This window comes from Protopterus annectens, chromosome 14.part0, assembly GCF_019279795.1.
Source record: "Protopterus annectens isolate FY-2018-M chromosome 14.part0, PAN1.0, whole genome shotgun sequence".
Taxonomy (NCBI): domain Eukaryota; kingdom Metazoa; phylum Chordata; order Ceratodontiformes; family Protopteridae; genus Protopterus; species Protopterus annectens.
In genome coordinates this window covers 877,741,567-877,762,352 of record NC_056748.1, presented here as the reverse complement: position 1 = coordinate 877,762,352, position 20,786 = coordinate 877,741,567, and the positions used below count along the sequence as shown (strand labels likewise).

The 20,786-nt window shown below is 41.7% G+C and overlaps 1 protein-coding gene across 1 annotated transcript in view; it reads right to left on the bottom strand.

Annotated features, from left to right (window-relative positions):
- The window catches only part of NOC3L (NOC3 like DNA replication regulator), an 825,940-nt gene that overhangs the window by 593,251 nt on the left and 211,903 nt on the right, over positions 1–20,786 (bottom strand). The window contains exons 11-12 of the mRNA XM_044056662.1: positions 15,827–15,958; positions 15,628–15,708 (exon numbers count right to left, since the gene is read on the bottom strand). Coding sequence (XP_043912597.1) covers positions 15,628–15,708; positions 15,827–15,958 — 213 coding nt within the window. The remainder of the gene's footprint in view (positions 1–15,627; positions 15,709–15,826; positions 15,959–20,786) is intronic.

The window sequence follows — 20,786 nt, the reverse complement described above, 5'->3', positions numbered from 1 at the left end:
GACAACAGGTGTGGAATCAAGGGTAAAGGCCATGGAGGCTTCCTTACCAGACTCCTCAGTAATGGGTACCAGTGCTGCCGAGGCCAATCTGGAGCTATTAAAATCATCCTTGGCTTGTCTTGTCTGACCTTTAGAAGCACCTTTGGAAGAAGAGGCAGAGGTGGAAAGGCATACACATGAAGATTTTTCCAACTGAAAGAAAGAGCATCCACTTTCCAAGCTGTGTGATGAAATCCTTCGTGCAAAACTTTGGCAGCTGGTGGTTTAGTGGAGAAGCGAACAGATCTATGTCTGGAGTTCCCCATGACACTGTCAATTTTGAAATACATGAAGATCCAGTTTCCACTCGTGGGGATCCATGATTTGTCTGCTTAATACATCTGCTAAGGAGTTCTGTGCTCCGGCAGAAACCTTGCCTGAAGAGTTAGTTGCAGACTGAGCGCAGTCTCCCATAAAATCATTGCTTGTCTGCACAATGGGTAAGAATGTGTTCCCCCTTGTTTGTTGATGTACCACATGACAGTTGTGTTGTCTGTTAGAATCAACACCTGCCCTGGAAGAAGTAACTCCTTGAAAGCAATTAATGCAAACTGAACTGCTAACATCTCTTTCATGTTGATATGTAGATGCTGTAGTCCGGCAGGCCACTTGTCTTGTATCCACTTTCCATTTAGATGAGCTCCCCAAGCAATATCTGAGGCATCTGTCGTTAGAATCTGACTTGCCTCTGGCCGGGTCACAGAGAGTCCCTTGTTTAGGTGACATTTCTGAGCCCACCACAAAAATTCCTTTTGAATGCAAGGTATTATTTGAATGACAGTGTCCAAATCCTGGCAGTGCTGTGTCCACAGATTTTTGAGATACCATTGTAGCTTCCTCATATGCAGTTTGGCATTGGGAAGCACCAGAATACAAGATGCCATGAACCCTAAGGCTTGAAGGACTGTCCTTGCAGTCAGCCCGGACTGAAGAGATAGATGATGGAAGTAACTGGAAAGATTCTTTTGTTTGTCCGGGGTTAAAAAGGCCATCTGGGCTGCTGTATTCAGTCTCACACCCAGAAAGCACATGTCTTGAGAGGGTACTAGACTGGACTTTATTTCGTTCACAGAATATCCTAGGCATCTTAGCACTGCTATGACATATTCCAGATGCTGTAGAAGATCTTCTTTTTCTTGAGCCAGAATCAGGCAGTCGTCCAAGTAAGGATAGATTTGGATTCCTTTTAGCCTGAAGTAAGCTATCACTGGAGCCAGAACCTTTGTGAATACTCTGGGCAGTAGATAAGCCAAAGGGCAATGCAGAGAACTGATAATGAGAATTCCCAGCTCGAAAACGCAGATACTTCCTGCAACTTAGTCTTATTGGCACATGAAGGTAAGCTTCCTTGAGATCTAAAGTTACCATCCAGTGATCTTTGCCCAGCAGAGGTAAAAGCTGTTGTAACGTCAACATTTTGAACTTGGGAATGTCCAGATAAGTGTTGAGGATAGATAAATCCAGAATTGGTCTCCACGTGTTCCCCTTCTTTGGTACTAGGAACAGGCGAGAATAAAATCCTAGGCCCCTTTCCGGCACAGGAACTGACTGAATGGCCCCTATTTGGAGCAACAGAGAAATTTGCTTGTGAGCCTCTGTTCTTTGAAGAGGAGGAATGTCTGGCATGCCTTTGAAAGGAGGCAAGGTATGGAAATAAAACCTGTAACCGTGGTGAATAATATCCAGAACCCATCTGTCTTGGGTAATTAAATCCCAATTTTCTTTGAAAAGAGACAGCCTTCCTCCCAAAGGTGCTGCCAGGCGAGAACGCACTGGCAGCGGAAAAGGCAGGTCATTGGGTCTGCTTACGAAAGGACTGACCCCTGCCCTCACCAGAAGTCTGAGCAGGGGAACTCCCTGTCCTAGGCCTAAAAGAACCCTGAGCTCTGCCCCTACCACGTCTAGACCTACCCCTAGACTGGGAATCATAAGCAGGATAAGTCCATCCCTTAGTAGGCCAATTTCTACTAAACTTGGAGGCTGCACCTGCAAAAATCTTTAACAGTTTGCATAGACTTAGCCTTGTCCTCCATTTTCTTCAAAACTGCTTCCACAGGCGAACCAAACAACACATCAGACTGTAAAGGAGCATCTAAAATCCTTGTCTTAACATGCTCAGCTAAATTCTGATCTCTCAGCCAGGCGTGCCTACGAAGAACAGAACCAGTGGCAGCCACCCTGGAGGAGGCCTGCACAGCATCAAAACCACACTGCAAGGAATGTTTACCCACCTGTTCAGACACATGAACTAAATCCTGCAACTCTTTACACTCAATACCTTCAGCCAGAGCATCCACCTTAGATTTCAGCTGTGAAAGAAGATAATTCTGATATTTTAACATGTGAAACTGACAATTCAACGCCCTCATGGCTAAAGTGGAAGAAGTATACACTTTCTTTCCCCATCTATCCAAAGCCCTTGCCTCTTTATCAGGAGGGACAGGATTTTTAACAACTGAGGCCTTCACACCTTTAGGCCCCTGAGAGACAGTTTCTGGGTCTGCCCTAGGACTCTTAAAAGATACTTATGAGCTTCAGGCACCCTATAATACCTATCCGGTTTAACTGGGGCAGGAGGCAAAGAATCAGGATTCAGGGAAGCCTCTGCAAACACATCTTCCACCACATTCAAAACAGGAGGTATAGCTAAAGGCCTATGCTGGGGTAAAACAAGAATTCCCTAAGCCTTTTCCTGGAATCAGAGAAATCTTGACCTTCCCATTTAAAATGCTCCCTCATGGAATGCAGAGTCTCTGAAAATGAAAAATCCTCAGGAGGAGAAGCAGAAGGAGTAGAATCATCCACATCAGAATCAGAATAAGGAGGGTACTCCTGCAAGTCTTCAGCCAAGACTCAAGCCTCGAGCATTGCTCAAAACTCTCAAACTCAGGTTCCACCCTAGGACTCTTATCAGGTGGGGGCATAGAACCCCTAATCATAGTAATCAAATCCTCTGCCATTTTAAGCATATGTTTCTTAGGCAAAGATCCTGAAGCACTAGGAGAAACCCCCACAGAAGCTAAACTTGGCCTGCCCTCAAAGAAGCCTTGGAAACTGAAGGGGAGGCTCTAACCACCTTAGGAAGAGAGGGAAGAACAGCCACCTGAGAAGCCCCCTCAGCCTGGCCTACTTCCTGAGAGGATACATCCTGTAACAGTAAAGTCTCTCCCTGAGACTCCAAAGAGACACCTGGCAAAACCTCCGGCTCCACTGAGCCTTCCAAAGAACCGACGACTGGGACTGTCGGTTCCTCCACCCTAGGCTTTGCTGCTTTATCTTTGCGTTTTTTAGCCGAAGCCGGCGTCGGAGCATCCGACAGCATTTTATAATTACAACGCTTCCCAAACACTAACCTGGCACAGTCTAACCTTCTTTTAATAGTGCGTTTGTTAAATCTAGCACAAGAACGGCATCCAACAACGTCGTGCTCAGGCCCTAAACAAGGTATACACAAAGTATGGTAATCCCTATGAGGTATCTGTTTCCCACAAGAAATACAGTTATTCACTTTTTCTGACATCCGGTTAAATACTGAGGCAAGAAAAAACCAAAATATTCCCCAACGGGGTACTTAGCCAACTTTGATTCGGTCTGAAACTCTGACTTCAGAAACTTTCAGAACGCCAACCTGCACTCGCAAAATTGCTTCTGCATCGGACCATGCGGCAAAAAAGACTGAGGATATGACGTCGGTCATGCACATTAGTACCCTGACGTACTGACGTCAGTCTAATGCGCCCTGACCGACGTCAGCCATATACTTTGGTATTCGGGCCGACTGGACAGCGGACTACCCAATAGTTAGGACTGCAGCAATGTGGAATGAAGAACATGTGCTGATTTTCCCCCTAAGGGGGCTGCCAGGAGATAAGTGCTTGGTGCAGGCAGAGGAAAATCATTGGGACTGTTTCCTGAATGGTTGTGATTTGTCTTCTCCAACTTTGAAGGTAGAAGCCCCCCCCCATTGTTTTGAGCGGAATGAACCTTGCGCCTGGGATCTGCCTCTAGGGTGTCTGGGTCTGCCCCTTTGAGATCGGTCTGACACAGGAAAGGACCAATTCTTTGTTGGCCAGTGTCTACTAAACCTAGGTGGCTATACTAAAAAATCTTTGACCGTTTGCATAGATTTAGCTTTGTCCTCCATTTTCTTTAACACCTCTTCTGTCTTAACACCAAACAAGGTATCATGCTGTAAAGGTGCATCTAATAATTTAACTTTAACATGATCAGGCAGATTTTGTTCCTTTAACCAAGCATGCCTCCTAATTACAGAACCTGTAACTGTGGCCCTGCAGGAGGCCTCTAAAGAATCAAAACCACATTGCAAAGTATGCTTTCCAACTTGTTCAGATGCATGCAATAAATCCTGCATTTCCTTGTTTTCTGCACATTCAGAGTTTAACAACATTTTCTGTTTAAGCAATGCCATGACATGTTGCTGATATTTGAGCACATGAAACTTGACAGTTTAAGGCCCTTATAGCCAAGGTAGCAGATGTGTAAACCTTTTTTCCCCAGTGCCCTAGAATCTCTGTCAGAGGGGGTAGGGTTTTTTGCAGAGGAAGCCTTAACTCCTTTGGGACCCTGAGAAATAGTTTCTGGGTCTGCAGCAGAGTTTTTAAAAAGGAATTTATGTGAGTCAGGAACCCTGTAATATCTGTCAGGCTTAACAGGAGCTGGAGGTAAGGAGTCAGGGGTAAGACTAGACTCCGAAAACACCATCTACAACGTCTAACACCGGTGGGATGGCTAGTGGCTTGTGTTGAGGTAGTAACAGGAAATCCCTGAGCCTCTTTTTAGATTCTGAAAAATCTTGGCTCTCCCAGTGGAAATGCTCCCTCATGGTATGTAAGGTTTCCCCAAAAGAATAGTCTTCTGGAGGAGAAGCTGAAGGTATAGATTCTTCAGCATCAGAATCCTCATGGGGGGAAGAGAATATTCCTGATCAGAAGAGGAATCAGAAGAAATGGAAACCTGATCTGAAGATTCATAGTCAGTCTCTTGCCTAGGCCTCTTATCAGGAGGGGGGATGGGAACCCCTGATCAAGGTAATCAAGTCTTTGGCCATTTTGAGCATCTGCTTTTTGGGCATGGAGGCCTGTCCACGTGGCTCTTGAGTTTGCTTCTTTGCCTTTGAAGTCGGTTTAATGTATAGATGTTTAGGTCTGAATACACCCTCAGAAGCCGGTGCCTGCTCAGCGGCTCCAGACCCATCTGAAGGAATAGCGTCCGAGGCTCCAATACCTTGAGTTTCCAGCGGCATAGCCGACTCCACGTGGGAGTCGGTAGTGGCCTGCGACTCTAAAGTAGCAGGCGTCAGGGGCTGCGAAAGCGCCTCACTGAGAACCGGCGACTGGCTTAAGAGAAGCTTCGTCGTCTGTTTTGGGCCTCGTTTGTCTTTTTCTTTGTGTTTTTTGTGAACTCCGGTAGTCGGATGGCTATCTGACGACATTTCTGGATAATTAAACCTGCGTCCAAAATAGTTTAATACAAAATCATACCGACGCTTAATAGTGCTTTGGTTAAATCTAGCACAAAACCGACAACCTGAAATGTTATGGTCAGGGCCTAGGCAAGGAATACAGTAAGAATGAAAGTCCTTATGAGGTATTTGCTTTCCACAAGAAATACAATTATTAACTTTTTCTGACATCGGTCTGGAGCAAGAAAAAAGTTTCCCCAACAGGGTACTAGCTTTATAGAAGACTTCAGATCTGAAACTTGAAAATCTCAGGAGTCAGCCGACCGGCACTTGCGAACTGCTTCTGCTTCGGGCACTGCGCAGCAAGAAAGACTAAAGAAAATGGAGTCGGCAGCATCTTTTATAACCCTGACGACCTGACGTCAGGGAAGGGGCATCAGCGTCCGACGCAGGACCCACGACTTTGGAATTCAGGCAGACTGAGGGCAACCTGCCAGCAGGATTACCCAAATGTAATGACTGCAACAGTGAAACACGAAGAACATCTACAGAACAGGTATGCAGCTGAGCCAGGTATGGAAATAATTTACATAAGAAAAGCTGGAGATGGACTGCAGTAGTAGTCCAGGAAGTCATCAAAAGAAAGGAGGAGTTACGGAAAAAGTGGGAGATAGAAAAGATGGACAAGGCTAAGATAGAATACTGTTTGGATACCAAAGACAGTAAGAGAGCAGCTGCAATAGGAAATAAGATATCAGAGGCACTCTACAAGCTTCTGGAATGTGACTCAGTAAATGGCACAAAAACTATCAGGTTGCAAGGCAAAGGCAGAAATATAAAGAATAGTCATGACACCCTTCATAAGGGATGCCTGTAACAACCTGCTCACCAGTGCATAGGAAATCAAAGGCAGATGGAAGAAATACGTTTAGCAGTTTCTGAATAAAGAAAATAACACAAAAGCTGTACTGCCTCAAACACAGCCTACAATGAAAGATGAGAAGCCCACCATAGAAGAAGTAAGAACATTACTAAGGAAATGAAGTCAGGGAAAGCAGTAGGATCAGATAAGGTCACGCCAGATATGAACAATTTGCTGGGTGAGACAGGGCACAAAGGGTACTCAAACCATTATGAAGGGAATGGTGTATACCTGATGACTGGAGAATAAGCATACTAGTGCCAGTGTACAAGAACAAAGGGAACATCCACAACTGTACACAGTATACAGGTATCAAACTACTGTCACACAGCATGAACGTTCTGGTGAGGGTGGTTGATAAACGAATACACATAGTGGTAGAAAGTAAGATGGGAGATGAGCAGTTCTGATTCTGTTCAGGATGCAGCACAACCAGCCCAATGTTTGCAGTGAGACAGTTGAGAAGAAGCTAGAGATGACAAAAGAGCCCAATTGGGCATTTCTAGACTTGGAGAAAGCATATGACAAAGTCCCAAGTAAGCTGATTTGGGGAGTCCTGAGGTAGTTCATAGTCCCAGATACATTAGTAGATTTAATGCAGACAATGTGTAAGGACCCAATTACTCAAGTATAGTGTTCAGTCTCACAGGGGGGATTCCCAGTGGTAGTGGGTGTGCATCAGTGCTCATTCTGAGCCCACTGCTGTTCATAGTAGTGATGGCCAACATCAGCAAACAGGTTGAAGGAGACAGATCAACAAAGTTGCTGTAAGCAAATGATGTGCTGTTATAAGCAGACTCAAAGCAAGAACTTCAGCAAAAGGATAGGGGAATGGAATGCAACACAGAAGGCATATGGGATGAAACTAAGTACAGATAAGACAGTTGTAATGGCAGCAGAACGGGTAAAGAAGAAAAAGTTGAGAATCAAGATAATAGAGGAAAATAGTGGAACAGGTGAACAGCTTCAAGTAACTGGCATGGGTGGTTGAGGAGAAGGGAAGTCTGAATAACACAGTCAAAGCTATAATCAGAGGTGCTACAGCCAAATGGCACAGAGAGTCAGTGGTAATATATGACAGAAGAATGCCAAAGAAGTTGAAAAATAGTGCACAAAACACAAGTGAGTCTAGTACTAATGTATGGTACAGAAACCTGGGCATTAAAGGCACAGCAGTTAAGGATGCTAGAGGTGAAGTTGATGAAATGCCCGAGATGGTAGGAGAACACACAACGTGGGACAAATGAAGAAACAAGGACATCAGAGCAGAAGCCAAAGTAGCTCCAACTGCAGAGAACGTGAAAGAGAACAGATTACGGTGGTTTGGGCACATGTGTAGAAAAGCAGAAGACAATCTGGTAAAGATGATTTGGGACAGACAGGAAAAAGGCAAGAGGAAACAAGGGTGTCCAGAAAAGAGCTGGATGGATTCTATGGAGAAGACCTGTGACAGTCAGGCATGAGTGTCAAAGAAGACAGAGCAGCAGTGCTTAATCGAGAGAGATAATAGTTGACACAACATCCTGACCCCATGTGAAAAAATGGGTAAAAGGAGGTTGATGTTGACGAGAATGATGATGATGATGGAATTTGTCTGCCCAGCTGTATCTGCAGATATTTTTTTTTTACTCCAAATAGCCCCAGCCTCTATTTTATAAAGAAATGCTTTATCATACCATCCTTTTCAAAGTCAAAGCTTTAACAGCCAATCCTCTTCCACTACTGGATATCCAAGCATCTCGCTGAAAACACCTTAGACAGCAAACAGCTGAAAATATAATTCAATGATGGGCCTGATCAGTGAATACAGAGGGTAAATAACTTTTTTTTTCTAGATGAAATATCCTTTGCAATCAGCTGTACAAGGAAGAATAACTTTGTGACTACTGTTGCAAAATGATGATAAAAGTAGGAGGAGTTATTTACTGTTCCAAAATCTCTACGAAAGAAAATAATCAAAAATGAGCACAACACAGCAACATACAGAATTATCCACAGTACTTCTCATTACAGATTAACCCTTATGGGGGCTGTGGGAAAGTTTAAGGAGCACAGTATCCCACACCTCATAATGTTAACCCTAAACTAATCACCACTTTCCAACATAAACCCTAAACATAGTCATAACCAAAACTTATTTCTAATCCAAGCCCAAATTACAAGTCTAATCTTTGACTGTCTGACTTAAACAAGTAATACAGTCAAAAGATTACATTAAATGACACATCTTGCAATGTAACATATAAACAAAGAGCATCTCAGTCAAATACAATGTCTACATAAATCAAACTGGACCAAAAGGACTCAACTAACTCATACACATAAACAGTAGTCTTAACCCAGCTCAGTCCTTGTCCACTACTATTAAACACTTACTTTTTCTGATGGATGCGACTCACTGCAGGCTAATTTATACTCTGGACATATTACAAGACCGTCTCCACATTCTTCTATGTTGCTCTCTATTAAATGGCACATATAATGTACCTCTCTCTCAATCTCTCATTACATGACATTTGATTCAGACTCTATATTGCTATAGCATTCACAAATCAGCCATGGGATACCAACTAAACATAAGGTTCACAGAGGCAGGAAATGTCATCTACAGAATACAGTAACTGACAAATAAGACAGGCTTAGCAGGAAATGCCAACTATGGAATACAGTAACTGTCAAACAAGACAGGCTTAGATATCTAATGTAACAGCAGATACCATCAATGGCCAATTGCTTTATTTAACACCAAGTAAACTGTGTTGTATAGGAAAAGACAATAAAAAAGTACAGCTGTTTGATATGGTCAATACAACAGATTCATAGAATGTACAAGACAACTGGGCCATGAGGCCACTTACGTCCTGCCATGTCCAATGTTAGACCTCACCTCCTTTTTCAAGGCAAGTCTTGACATGGATGACTTTATGAATATCTATCCAGTTGTCTAATTCCTTCTTAAAGGAAGTCAATGCATCATACTGCTTAACCTGGACATGAAACTTGTTCCAGAAAGGGGAGAGTCATTATGTAACAAATTTGTCTTTCCACCATGATCTGCTGATTTGCTGAAGCAGGTTTACAATCTCTGGTTCTAGCATTTGCTGGACTGCTTGTTCTTAGCAGAAATAAGACGTACTGGGCAGACAGCTGTCTAATGGCCCAGAAGGCAAGGCAAACTGAATACAGGGACAGGACTACCTGTAGTACAGGTAATTTAGGCCCATGATTATTTTTTTGTCAGGAATCTTTGGGGGTCTCTCCAACCGCTTGATATGTTTAGCAAGATGCATCCTTAAGGGGGAATTGCATTCACTGATGGGCTTGATCAGTGAAGAATATAGAGAGGCAAGAACTTCTTTGAATCTAGAGGAAGTATGATTTTCAATCACCTGTGCCAGAAGAATGACTACCTGACCACTGCTGCAACATAATGATCAAAGGAGCAGAGTTATCTACCCATGTTCCAAAATCTATCATAACATCTTCACTTTGGAGTGGAGGTCTTGCTACACTATAAGATGGGTGGAGGACTTGTTTACTAAATGCAACAATTTGCATTTTTCAGCAACTAGTTTTAGCCCACTTTCACAGCACCAGCTATTAACATATGTAAGTTCACTTTGTAGCTTCTGCATGACAGAAAGAAATACAAGTTTTCAATTACTTGCAAAATATTTTAACTAAAGTTCCCAGTTTTTGATTTGGAGACCAGAGAAGTATATGGTGAACAGCAGAGGTCCCAGCCTGGATCCATATGGTAACTCAATGGTTACCTACATACTCTCTGAAGATGTACCTGTCACCTTTACAGCGTGGGTTGTATTCCTCAGCCAATTGTCTATCTATCCTGCTACACAGGGTTCATTCTGGAGTAGATTTAGCTTGCTGACAATATTAGCATGTGGTATGGTAACAAAGGCAACAAATGCCTTGGCAATGTTAAAATATGTTTTATGGAGAGCATGACCACTGTCCACAGCTTGTGTTACCATCTCACAAACTTCACAAGGTTACTTAGACAGGATATACCCTTAATAAAGCCAAAATGCTGTGGGGGGGTGTCAAGGTTTTTTTCATACCATAGTTTACCAAGTCTTTTATGACCCATTCCGTGGGCCTTGCAAATCAGTCTCATTAGGTTAACAAGTCTGTGATTCCCAGGGTCTCTTTTGGGGCTGCGCAAAAATGATACACAAATAGCATTAGTGCTGCAGTGAATCATAAATATATGATGTGAAATGTAGACACTGCTTTGTCACTATCTGGCCAGATATTTTCAGTAGCTGGAATATCCAAAGTTCTACAAAGGTGATGCAGAGTTTGTGGAACTGAAACACCATCTAAGTTAACAGACTTCTTTTCTGAAGCCAAGAAGAATATCCTGTCTATTCAGATATATACGAGTTCCCTGCATTTTACACTTTTCTACCATTAATAAAAAGAAGATGTGGCAAAAGGAAACTGGAACCAAGAAACTATTTGTTGTTAGCGCTTTCGTCCATTCACATAAAATGAACTTCTTCAGAAAAATTAAAAAGTCTCCACCCCCTCCTTATATAGACAATATAAAATCACATAATAAATTGTACCAGAATTAAAACATTACATAAAAGTAAATTAATTCACTATATATTATTTAAAAAGTATTACTTGTATCTATACACACATCTTATAACTTCTATATTACGTTTAAAATCCACAAGGACAATATTGTGTTTCTTTATTCATTTACTATGTAAAACTTCAGCGTGTCAAACTTTTCAGTTTAAGTAAACAGACAATAGAGCATTGGTCATTTAGCCCAGGAAAACAATAAGCATTTAGATTCAAATGTCACCATAATTCTTGTTTTTCCGACAGCAACCCCAAATTGCCACATCTATACCCTAACTAAACTTGATCAATGACTCTAAATTTAAAATTATGCCCTGGATTTTCTTGAACGTGTTTTGCCAAGGCATTATTTTCTCTTTCCTTATACTATAAATATGTTCATATATTCTTTCTTTTAGTTTGTGCTCAGTTTTACCTATATAAAAAACAGTGGATTCTTGACATTTCCCTAAGTAAACTACATTTTTAGAATTACAATCAAATTTATTAAAAGTTGAAAAGTTCCTATTCATAACTATGAATTTCTTCCCAATATCAATATATTTACAGTACGGGCAGGCCTCACATCTAAACATACCTGCATTCTTACTAACCATCTTTTGCTCCCTTTCAAGTATACTTTTTAGATTAAACCCTTTTTTTATATACTATCCTTGGGGCAAGGCCAAACCTATTTCTACAATTAGTATCTTCCATTAGGATATTCCAATTTTTCTTTAAAATATCCATAATCAAACTTGCATGTACATTATAAGCAGTTATAACACTCACTTCATATTTTATGCCCTGCTGGTAATTTTCCACTTGTGTACTAAATAGTTCTGTGCTAGCGTCTATATGTACTCGGCCTCTTACAATAGGTTTAAAGTGCTCCTCCCTTCTCTTAATTTGTACTTCATCAATAAGTTCTTGTAGGAATTGTATTGGATAACCTCTCTTTAGGAACATTTGTTTTAGATTAACACATTCAGATAGAAAATCTGTTTCTAAAGTAATCATCCTTGCTGCCCTTACCAGTTGGCCTTTCACAACTGATTTCTTCTGGTATACTGGATGTCCACTGGTAAAATGCAGGAATTAATTCAAATAGGTTTCTTTCCTAAAAATGTTTGTTATAAAACATGAATTAGGCTCACTTTTATTAATTCTACATCCAAATATGCTATTTTCTCTTTTTCAAAAGAAAATGCAAATTCAAAAATGAGAAAAGCTGAAAGAAGTAGTAGTACTCTTATTCATCTCATCCACTATCTCTTTTGCTACTTCAATATCTCCCATCAAGATGATAAAAATATCATCCAAAAATCGTGTATAATATACGATTTTCTCCATAATGTGCTCTATGTTGAAAACATAGTGATTTTCCCAGAAGGCCATCACTAAGTTGGCAAAACTGGCCCCACAAGGGGACCCCACGGCCACTCCCTTTTCCCTGCAGGTAATAAGTTCCCTCTTTTTATTATTTTTCTAGTTTGTTTCATATCTACACAACAACTTTTCTACCATTCTAAGAACTTCAAAGACCTCATTAAAGAACCTATTCAAACAACCCTATAACTTCCAAGCTCATAAGCTGAAAGCTTTAAGACCTGAGTATAACATTTCTTTGTTGTTTGTTGTGTCAGCAGATTGCTATGGAGAGGCAGTTGTCAAAGGTTCTGCAATTATTATTTGACAATGCACAGAAATTCAGTTTCTTTACAATATTTTGTTTTCATAATTTCTATTTCCATTTCTCTCTAAATTAATCTGTCACGTTTATGATTAGAAATTCAAAATGAAGCTGAGCCAAGTTCTCTCCTCTGAGACAAGAGGCTGATGTCCCTGTATTTTCAGATCCTGACAGTATGACCTCAAAGGGTAAACCAAACAATATAATATGGGACTCTACAGTTTATTTTCCTTTGGAACTAGAAAAAAAATCTTGACTAAAATTCTGTTCCTATTTTTGATACTGGAATTGTATGCATTTTCTTGGATTTTGACATTTTTCTACTACTGGGATTCACAAAGCCAAATGTTTCATTGGCATAAAAGGAAAAATGCCAGGAAATGAAATGGGTTTACACTTTCTATTAGTGTTCTTAAGTTCCTTACTGGCATGTTTCCGTTTAATCTCTGAGGTAGGGATAAGGGGGATTTCTTGCAACTTTCATTATTGTCCTTCTTTTGTTGTACAGTTTATTAATACATGAGTTCTACCAGAAAGGTTTATTCCTGAATTTACGCTGTATTTTAGGTGTACTGGTACTGTATACTCTACGCAACTTTTCAAGTGCTGGTATAACTCAGAGATAAATGCAGCAGTCCTCTCACTTGGGTAAACTTGGATGGGACTGTTGGGAATTTTGCATAGGTCTTCTACAAGCTAAATTAGGTTTACTAATTGAACCCTGATCACCTGAGTCACAGTAACAAGAAGGCAAGCAGCTATCAGGTTTCTTCTCAGCTGTACTCTAGCACCAAGACCTAGCAGGGTTTACGGCCATAGTGAGAGAGGAAAACTGCAGAAGTACACTACTACAAATACAGCTGGGAATTTCAAAAAACATACATTTATGATCCAATTAGAGTGCAAGACAGGTCTACAAATACTTTGTGGGTCTTTCATTGACCCACAAATTTTAAACTGTGAAGGCTGACACAAAGCAAGTGCTAGGGACAGAAATCCATGAAGAGACAGAATTTATCTAAACCCAGCACACTGTGCAATGAGGAAGATAAACAGAATAAAAATGCCACACGAAGTGAGAAAGAGCTGAATCAAGTATTATTTATGTGTGGCAGTGAAAAACCTATCTTTAGCGAGACAACACACTCTAAGAATAAAAAAAGATGTACTTAAAGTTATTTAAGTACTACAGGAACACAATTTTAGCCCTACGTCAAAAATACCTACAACTTCATTGACAGCACTAAAACTGTTTAGCTTGAAAGTCCTGCCTAATATGGTTATTTGTGTCCAGTTACATATTTACCTTTCTGCTACATGTTGCACTATAAATAGGTCATGACTAAAATAAAGGCCCCAGTGATGAGAAGAACCATCTTGGAAACATTTCAGATAGTGATGCATCTTACTTAGAAAACTGGCAGAACATCTTGCAAGGCTCAGCAGTTAGTACACATGCCACTGATCGGACACGCACACTGGGAACATCAAATAGGTTGAAGAGGAGAGGACTTTATCCAACAATGACAGTGTAGTTAAGAATGGGGAGGAAGGCAGTATTCCCAAGATGCTGTCACCCAGGCAGGATGTTAAACCAAAATTTCATCTGCCTGGGGTAGCACTAGCTAAGGTGGATGCTAAAAATCCCAGCATCAGATTTATCAAAGAAAGAGCAAAGGAACTTGCCGAGTGCTCTGGCCAACATACTCTTAACTAGCACAAAAACACCTTTGGTTTCTTCTCTAAGTAAGCCACTGAGACCAACTCCAACAACAACAACAACAAAAGAAAGGAAAGAAATACATTTTCTGGATTGTGAAACATTTGTGGAAGAACATAAAGTTTATAACTACAATGTTTTGAATTATTAATGAATGCAAACCATTACTGCATCATTAAATCACAAACATTGCAAGGAACACAGCAAAATTCTAAGGCAAGGGAAAGAAATGCAACAACTGAGAGAGATGCTCAGAAGGCAAGTCATCTGAAACAGTCAATGTGAGAAGTTACTTTCACTATTTTACATCTACTACTTTGTAACACTAGAATAAATTCTGAATGAAAATTTTGTGGACCTACAGACATTCCAAATCACATCCATTTTGCAAAATGTCACTAACAAATGCCAGGTACTCTAAAGCCACAACAGCGGATGTTCTGTTCTAAATAAAAAGGAATCAGATGTTCAGTTAATACAGAATGCCTTAAGCCCTTACCACCGAGACCTCCACTTATCACAGTGATGGGAATCCACTTTTTTTTTTTTTTTTTTTTTTAATAAAAAAGCACAAAAATAGTTTTTACTGTCTATCATGCAGAGATGGGTCAAAAGTAGAGGAAATGGGATACTTTCCATCACTAGCAAACGAATACAACAAATATGAAGATAAAATCTGGAGATGGTACAAAATTCCCTCTTAAAATAAAACCATGCATTACAATGTAGTGTTCTCTCTCTCTCTATCTCAGGCTCCTTACTCCCACGGGAATTGATGCTTTCCATTATTCTGCTTTTCCGATGAGAACACTAGAGCTGCTGAACAGAAAAAAATGCAACACTTTCCAGGCAGCAAGTCAGTATACTGCGTCATAACTTGAATGGTACAGGAAGATAAACATGCAAAAATAACACAGAGTTCTCATAACTAGGTCATGAGAAGTCTCCAACCTTATTGGCTGAAATGCTATACTATTTTGTATTTATTTGTTTTTAAACTGTCACTTTTCAAACAGAAGGCAACCACGTGGGTTACACCTTCCAATCTGTGTAATTGTAATAAGCTACACAACTTGTGCACAGTTACTGACACTACTGTGAATTAACCTTCCGAACTAAAGCAATGTGTTTACATTGACATATGTAGATATATTTTTTTTTTACCTAAAAAGTCTATAGAAACATAGCAGTACACAAGCACATCTAAACAGACACTGGCTTTGTCAGTAATCACTTACCACTTTCAGCTTCTTCTCCTTGCTTTCTGTGGCTTCAGCTTCAAGTAGCTCTCGTTCTAATTTTTCTTCAACTTTTTTCCACTGAAACAAAGAGAATGTTGATATTCAAATCAAAATTCACAGGTATCAATCAGTACACTGATAAATCTAGAACACAGATCCTATTCTTCTTGGTTCAAGTATAAACTAATGTCATTACTTTTCTTTGCTTTCTAGACAGATTCTTCTTCTTTTCTTTGTAAGTCATAAATCTTTTCTTAGGTGTAATATCTTCAGCGTCCCTCTTTACTTCCACCTCTTTAATTCGTAGGAAAAGAAATGTCTTCAGGACCTACAACACAATAAAAATACAGTAAGTATTTCTAAAACAAGGTTTTATTGAGTCTACTATAAAGCAAGGAGATACAGCCACTTCCATGAACAGCAGAGACATGCATTCACTGATTCCACTCCACAATATGATATATACACACATTGTGCATCACTGACTCCACACTGCAACATGGTACATACACATGTTGCAAACACAAGAGGAAAAGGAAAAATATACACAAACATTTGTATCAATGTACAGTGAAAACACTGCAGTATGGCTTAGCAGGAACAGAACCCAAGTCCTCAGAATCCTGTCTCATTGATCTACCATTACAACATACAATTTATAAAAATCATACCTGAAAAGTTTAAGTTGCATTTTGAGATGGTGGCACAACTTCAGCTGAATCATGTAATTAACCATTTGGTGTCTGGAGTTAATAAAACAGTTTTCTGGTGACACACACAGACACACACACACATATACCAAGTAACCATTTTAAAACATTTATACTACTTGTGTTGGTGATCAGCCAAATGGTACCAAGGCAAGCTTTACATTTATTAGTATGGCAAGGAAACATTTAGAAACAGAAAGTACATTTGTGCAAATTGAACTTACCATAACAGCAGATGTTCAAATGATCACTGCTGTAGTAGCCTTACCTATACAAGGGTTATATCCTGCCAAGCATACAACAGCCGTCCAGTTTCCAAAGCTTAAGAGAACCTTTCATCTGCGTAAACTGTCAAGCAGCTCAAACTGAGCTGACAAATGGACAAGTTTAGGTACAAAGCCAAAGGACAAGTTTGGGTACAAAGCCCTTCAAAGCTTTCCTGCCAGCAGAGGAGGGTGAGCTCTGAAAGGACAATGCTAGGGACAACAAAAATTAAATGTCCACACCCTGGAATTAAAAAAGATGGAGGGAGGGAGTGGCTACTGCAGCAGTGATTATTCAAACACCTACAGTTCTGGTAAGTTCACCTTACACAACTGTACTATGTTTATCATATTGACCACTGCTGCAGTAGCCTTAGCTATACAGGTAGATTACAACAGCTAACTACATTTGGAAGGTAGAAGAAAAGTCCAGGATCTCCTGGAGAATGGACCTAGCAAAGCTTGCTCTGGACCTAGAGAAGGAATAAAGCTTGCTGTGCTTTGTAAAAGGTATGTACCAAGAAATTACAGTTGTGTACACTTACTATAAATATAGATGTTCGAGTGTATTCACTGTTGCAGTCATCACCTGTGGGTTATCCCTCCTGTGGTAGCCCTCGGCCGGCCCGAATACCAGAGTCAATGTTTTTCTGCATCAGCTGCTGTCGCCTGTAGACAGACAATAGGTCGTCAGTACTATAACGCAAGGCAGCCATTACATCAGTTTTTCTTGCCCTAACCAGTCAGAAGCCCCAGGAAATATGGCAAAGTGGTGCTGGTGGTCAACAACCACGCCAAGAAGCTTATGTCTTCCTAATGAAAGAGGATATAAGGGGGGAAGGAAACCAGGACTGCAACAGTGAATACACTCGAACATCTACATTTATGGTAAGTGTACACAACTGTAATATGTTCTTCATGTTTCACTGTTGCAGTCATCAGCTGTGGGAGGATTCCCACAGCTGAAGAGAGGGGTGGCAGGATTAGTTAAGAGACCTAGGCATAGGTAAGCAAGCCCTGCAGAACTGCAGAGGCAAACCCTGCCCTAGCCTTAGAGAAAAGGGAAAGGTGGTAATGCTTTGTAAAGGTAAGGACCGAGGTCCAGGTGGCAGCTTCCAAGATGTCCCTGGTGGGAACTCCTCTGAGGAATGCTGTGGAAGTGGAGGCTGCTCTAGTGGAATGGGTACGAATAGACTTAGGGAGAGGTTTCCCATGAAATCTGTAGCAGAAATGGATACAGTGTGATAGCCATTTGGAAACAGCCTGCTTGAAAATGGGCTTCCCCTCTGCTCCTAGGGCAAAACTGACAAGAAGTTGGTCTGTTTTTCTGAAGGGTTTAGTACGGTCCAGGTAGTATCTGAGCTGTCTGTGCATGTCTAGAGAGTGCAGAATTCTTTCCCCCTTGTTTTGAGGGTTATGGAAGAAGGTGGCAAATGAATGGACTGGTTGAGAGTCACATTAGATACCACCTTGGGCATAAAGGAGGGGTCAGTCCTAAGGAAAACCCTGTCCGCATGGAAAATGATGAAGGGCTCAATAGCCATCAGTGCCTGAAGTTCAGAAACCCTTCCGGCTGAGGTGATAGCTAGCAAAAAAGCAGCCTTCCAGGAGAGGAATTTCAGTTCTGCTGAAGCAGAAGGTTCAAAGAGTGGCAAGGTTAGTTTTTCCAAAACATAATTTAGATCCCAGACTGGAGTGGGAGGCCTTCTGGGAGGTCTAATATTAGAAGAAACTCTGAGGAATTGTTTAATCAAAGGATGGGTGAACAGGTGCTTGTCTGTATTAAAATGAGCTAAAATGTCTGAGGCGTGGATTTTAACAGAAGAGAACGAGAGGCCACTATTGAGTAATTCTGCTAGATAGTCCAGGATAAGAGGGACAAAAGGTTGTGAGGAACTGGCCCCTCTGGACTGGCACCAGGAGAAGAATCTTTTCCATTTCTCTGCGTAAGATTTTCTGGTGCTGGGCCTTCTGGCTTCTGTGATAATGTCTAGGACCTGCTTCCTTAGCAGAAGCCCCTTGCTTACCTTGGGAGTATCAACCATGCTGATAGCTTGAGAGTCTGCAAATATGGGCACAGCATTTCCTCCCCTGCTTGAGTCAAGAGGTTTGGGATCTGGGGAAGCTGCCTGGGTGGTTGTGATGCCATGCTGCACCAGCAAGGGGTATAAATGTTGTATGGGCCAATCTGGAGCAATGAGGATGGCCTTGGGCCCCTCCTCCCTTATCTTGATGAGTACCTTGGGAATAAGAGGCAGAGAGGGAAATGAGTACACGAAGAGGGAGTTTCAGGGGAAGGTCAAGGCATTCACCTTCCATGTCAGATGGTGATACTCCCTGGTGCAGAATTTCTTTAGCTGATGGTTGAAGTGCGAAGCAAACAGATCCACCTCCGGATTTCCCCACACTTGAGTGACTTGCAAAAAGATCTTTTTGTGGAACTGCCATTCGTGGCGGTCCAGTAAGTGTCTGCTTAAATGGTCTACCAGGGTGTTGTTGATCCTTGGTAGGTATTGGGCTATTAAGTGTAATCCCATGGAGGAGGCAAATCAGCCAGAGGTTCATGGCTAGCCTGCACAGAGAGCAAGATTGTGTCCCCTCCCTTTTTGTTGATGTACCACATTACTGTGGTGTTGTCTGTTTTGATTAGGAGAACTCCTGGCATGAGATGGGGTTGGAAGGATATCAAAGCCTTTTGCACTGCCATCATTTCATTCTGGTTGATATGCAAGGGAAGGTGATGGGCATCCCAAAGACCTTGGGTGCACCTGCCTGCTAGGTGGGCACCCCAAGCAATGTCTGAGGCGTTGGTGGTGAAGGTCTTCCCGGTAGGCGGTGGATTTAGGGGAGACCTTGGTTCTTGGCACAGGCCCCTGCCCACCAGAGAAATTCGGCCCATATACAGGGGATCAGAGGGAAAGAGGTCTCTACAGGCTGTGAGTGTTGACACCAAAGGTTCTTTAGATACCACTGAAGTTTCCTCATGTGAAGCCTGGCCAGAGGAATTAGAAGGATGTCTTCTGCTTTTTCTCCAAACAAGCACTCTTTATCCAAAGATGTATCAATTAATTTAGACTTGACATAATCAGGTAAAGGTTGTTCCTTCAACCATGCATGTCTCCTAATGACAGATCCAGACACTGCTGCCCTACTAGAGGCTTCTACTGTGTCATATCCACAGTGTAAAGAGTGCCTTGCCACTTGACAAGTAGAGTGCAATAAATCTACTGACTCCTTAGAATTGGCACAGTCAGGAAAGATAGAAATTGTTTGCTTTAATAGTTCCAAAGTATGCTGTAGACATTTTAACATATGGAACTGACACTTGAGAGCTCTGATATCTAAGGTTGCAGAGGTGTAAACTTTTTTGCCCCATGTGTCCACAGCTCTGGTATCCTTATCAGAAGAAATAGGGATCTTTGCAGAACTAGCCCTGGCTCCCTTGGGTCCCTGTGTAATGACATCCGGGTGTGCAGCAAGATTTCTGTACAGTTATTTGTGAGTGTCTGGTACTCTGTAATACATGTCTGGTTTACTGGGAGCAGGTGGGAGGGCGTCCCGGGCTAAACTGGATTCATGGAAACCATCATCCACCACTTCTAAAATAAGGGGGGTGGCAAGGGGTCTGTGCTGGGGTAGGTCTAGAAATTCTCTTAGCCTTTTCTTAGACTGAGGGAAATCCTGAGATTCCCAGTGGAAATGTTCCCTGAGGGTGTGGAGGGCTTCTCCAAAGGAGAGATCTTCTGGTGGGGAGGCAGAGGGGATGGATTCCTCTGCATCTGAATCCTCATAAGCAGTTACAGGAGGTTGTTCCTCTTCAAAATGTGAATAATCTGATTCCTTAGAATCTTGCTCTGTCAATAGTTTAGGAGAAGGGCGCTTTTTCCTTTTAGAAGCTGTGGCTTGACTGCCCTTGATAAGGGAAATGAGATCCTCCGCCATCTTAAGCATCTGGGCCTGGGGTGGAGGGGCGGGAGTAAGATGGTGGCCAGAGATAGATTTTCTAGGGGTGGCCTGGCTTCTAGGCCTAAGAGTATTCATCGGTCTGAGAGAAACAGTAGTCGGGTGTGAAGACATCGGTTTCGGTGCCTGCATCACGGCTCCGGACCCAACCGATGCAGAGACAACCAAAGGCTCTGAAGATGAAGATGATTTCTGCGGCATACTGGACTTCAAAAGGGTC